General features: G+C 44.2%; 1 protein-coding gene across 1 annotated transcript; it reads right to left on the bottom strand.

Moving 5' to 3' along the window:
* F5147DRAFT_749117 (uncharacterized protein) lies at positions 1–475 on the bottom strand (the record flags this gene model as incomplete). Its single annotated transcript, XM_041440126.1, has 2 exons — positions 1–168; positions 296–475. The coding sequence occupies 2 exons, from the start codon at positions 473–475 to the stop codon at positions 1–3; spliced, it is 348 nt and encodes a 115-aa protein (XP_041284219.1).
* Positions 476–1,797: the final 1,322 nt, after the last annotated feature.

Below are 1,797 nucleotides of genomic sequence, written 5' to 3'. Positions count from 1 at the left end.
TCACCGATTGATGTAGTATTTGCGCCAATCGTCCTTGTCCCGCGCAGACACTGACACTCCCAAGCCATCAGGGTATTCCCTGCAGCTAGCGAACGAAGGAATAACATGGCATCCCCTAAGAATATCAGCTGGATCCAGAAAATCAACCAAGTACCCGACCTCCAGAGACTGACATTTGACTCAATTGAGGGTAGAATCGTCCCAGGAGCAGAGCTGCTGCATAGGCTCGTACCAGCAGATCCATATAAACTCCATCTGCAAGGGAGTATAGTCCACTGACTCCGACGACAATTACATTTACATGATAGATGCCTAGCACCTTACCATAAGAAAATCTGTGATCCTGGGGCTCCATATCATTGTTGGGGTGTAACACCATGATGTTGCAATGGGATGTACATGGGTTAATGACATCTTGTGTGCGATAAACATTATATGTGGTGTAATTCACCCTAATGATGTTATGGTGGTACATTCGGTTGTCTTTGAGGATAATAGAGTTTGAATGATCAGATTCTGGGAGATTTCTTGAGATATTGATCTGATGTAGTAAATTTTCCTTGAGTTTTGGCACGAAATTCTACAGAGGTCAGAGGGTGTTTGTGGAAACACGAATGAACTAACCTTTATTGCCAGATCACCTTTATGACAGCACAAGTATGACCCAATACGGACTGGGTACTTTTGCATCATGCTGATGTGATGGTGAACATGCAGATTTCTTGCTAGTTCAGTGATTTCGGTTTGGGGGCAATGAGCAAGTTTGTCACCTATCCGGCGAATACAAACCTGCCATCGTTTGATCTGAGTGAGCTGTTTGACAAAGGCCCTCCGGTCCGTGCGCTTATATCTAGCCTTGGGTGAATGGTGCTCCAGTTCACCCTGTGGAAGTGAGTAAGTGGAATGTATATATTGGCAGGGGATGGACCGGTTTGGTGCTGTATGAATCATAAGTACCATACTTCCAGATTGTTGATATATAATCTCCTAATGTGTGAAACTTGTAAGTCTGAAAATTAAAGACCTTCGTACGCTGCACACTTTTGGCAGCATGATCTGGCCCAGCCAAGTCCCCTTGTTGAATAACACCAGGGATACCTTTGGGCTTCTGAACTCCCATTCATTTTAGCGCCTGTGTAGTTTGGCGTCGAGTGTGAGCCAATGTCTCCTGACAAAGTCAACTCGTCCATGATGTCAAGGGTCAAATCTGAGTGCATTTGGAGCTTGGCCAGTCCATGCCAATGTGCCATTGTAAATAGCAGCTTAAGAACTCTTCCATTGTGTGGCTCAGGAAGGAGATGGTTGAAGACAGGTATGGAACACTGCACATTGGATCAGCTCTATCCGACAGTGATAAAGATCAAATCCCACCTGGAGGAGGTCTTCAAAATCTCGAGCTGCCATTTGTTTCATCTCTGAGGAGTTGGAAATTTTTTTGTGAATGATAGCTTGCCCGAATGTCGGAGTCTGCCTGTATCTTGTAAAAATCAGTTGAATGCGGTGAGTATATTAGAATATATACTATACCTCCTGTCTAATTCATGGATGAGGCCCTTGTCCTCCGTGCAAATAATGTGTAACAGGTGAATGAAAAGTGCCTTCCAAACGCCAATCTCAAACTCATATAACAGATTGACTACAAGTGCGCGAAATATATTAAACCCTAGAGCACAAGGCGATCTGAAAATGCATTCTGAGGGATTGTTTAGCCAGTGTTCGTGACAAATATTCAAGGCTCACTGAGGTAGGGACCCAAGACTGTGGTTTGAGAATATGTTCCACCAGAACGTTGCTGAT

This window comes from Suillus discolor (genome assembly GCF_016758755.1).
Source record: "Suillus discolor strain FC423 chromosome Unknown F5147scaffold_402, whole genome shotgun sequence".
In the NCBI taxonomy this organism is placed as follows: domain Eukaryota; kingdom Fungi; phylum Basidiomycota; class Agaricomycetes; order Boletales; family Suillaceae; genus Suillus; species Suillus discolor.
This window is presented reverse-complemented; position numbering and strand designations above follow the sequence as displayed.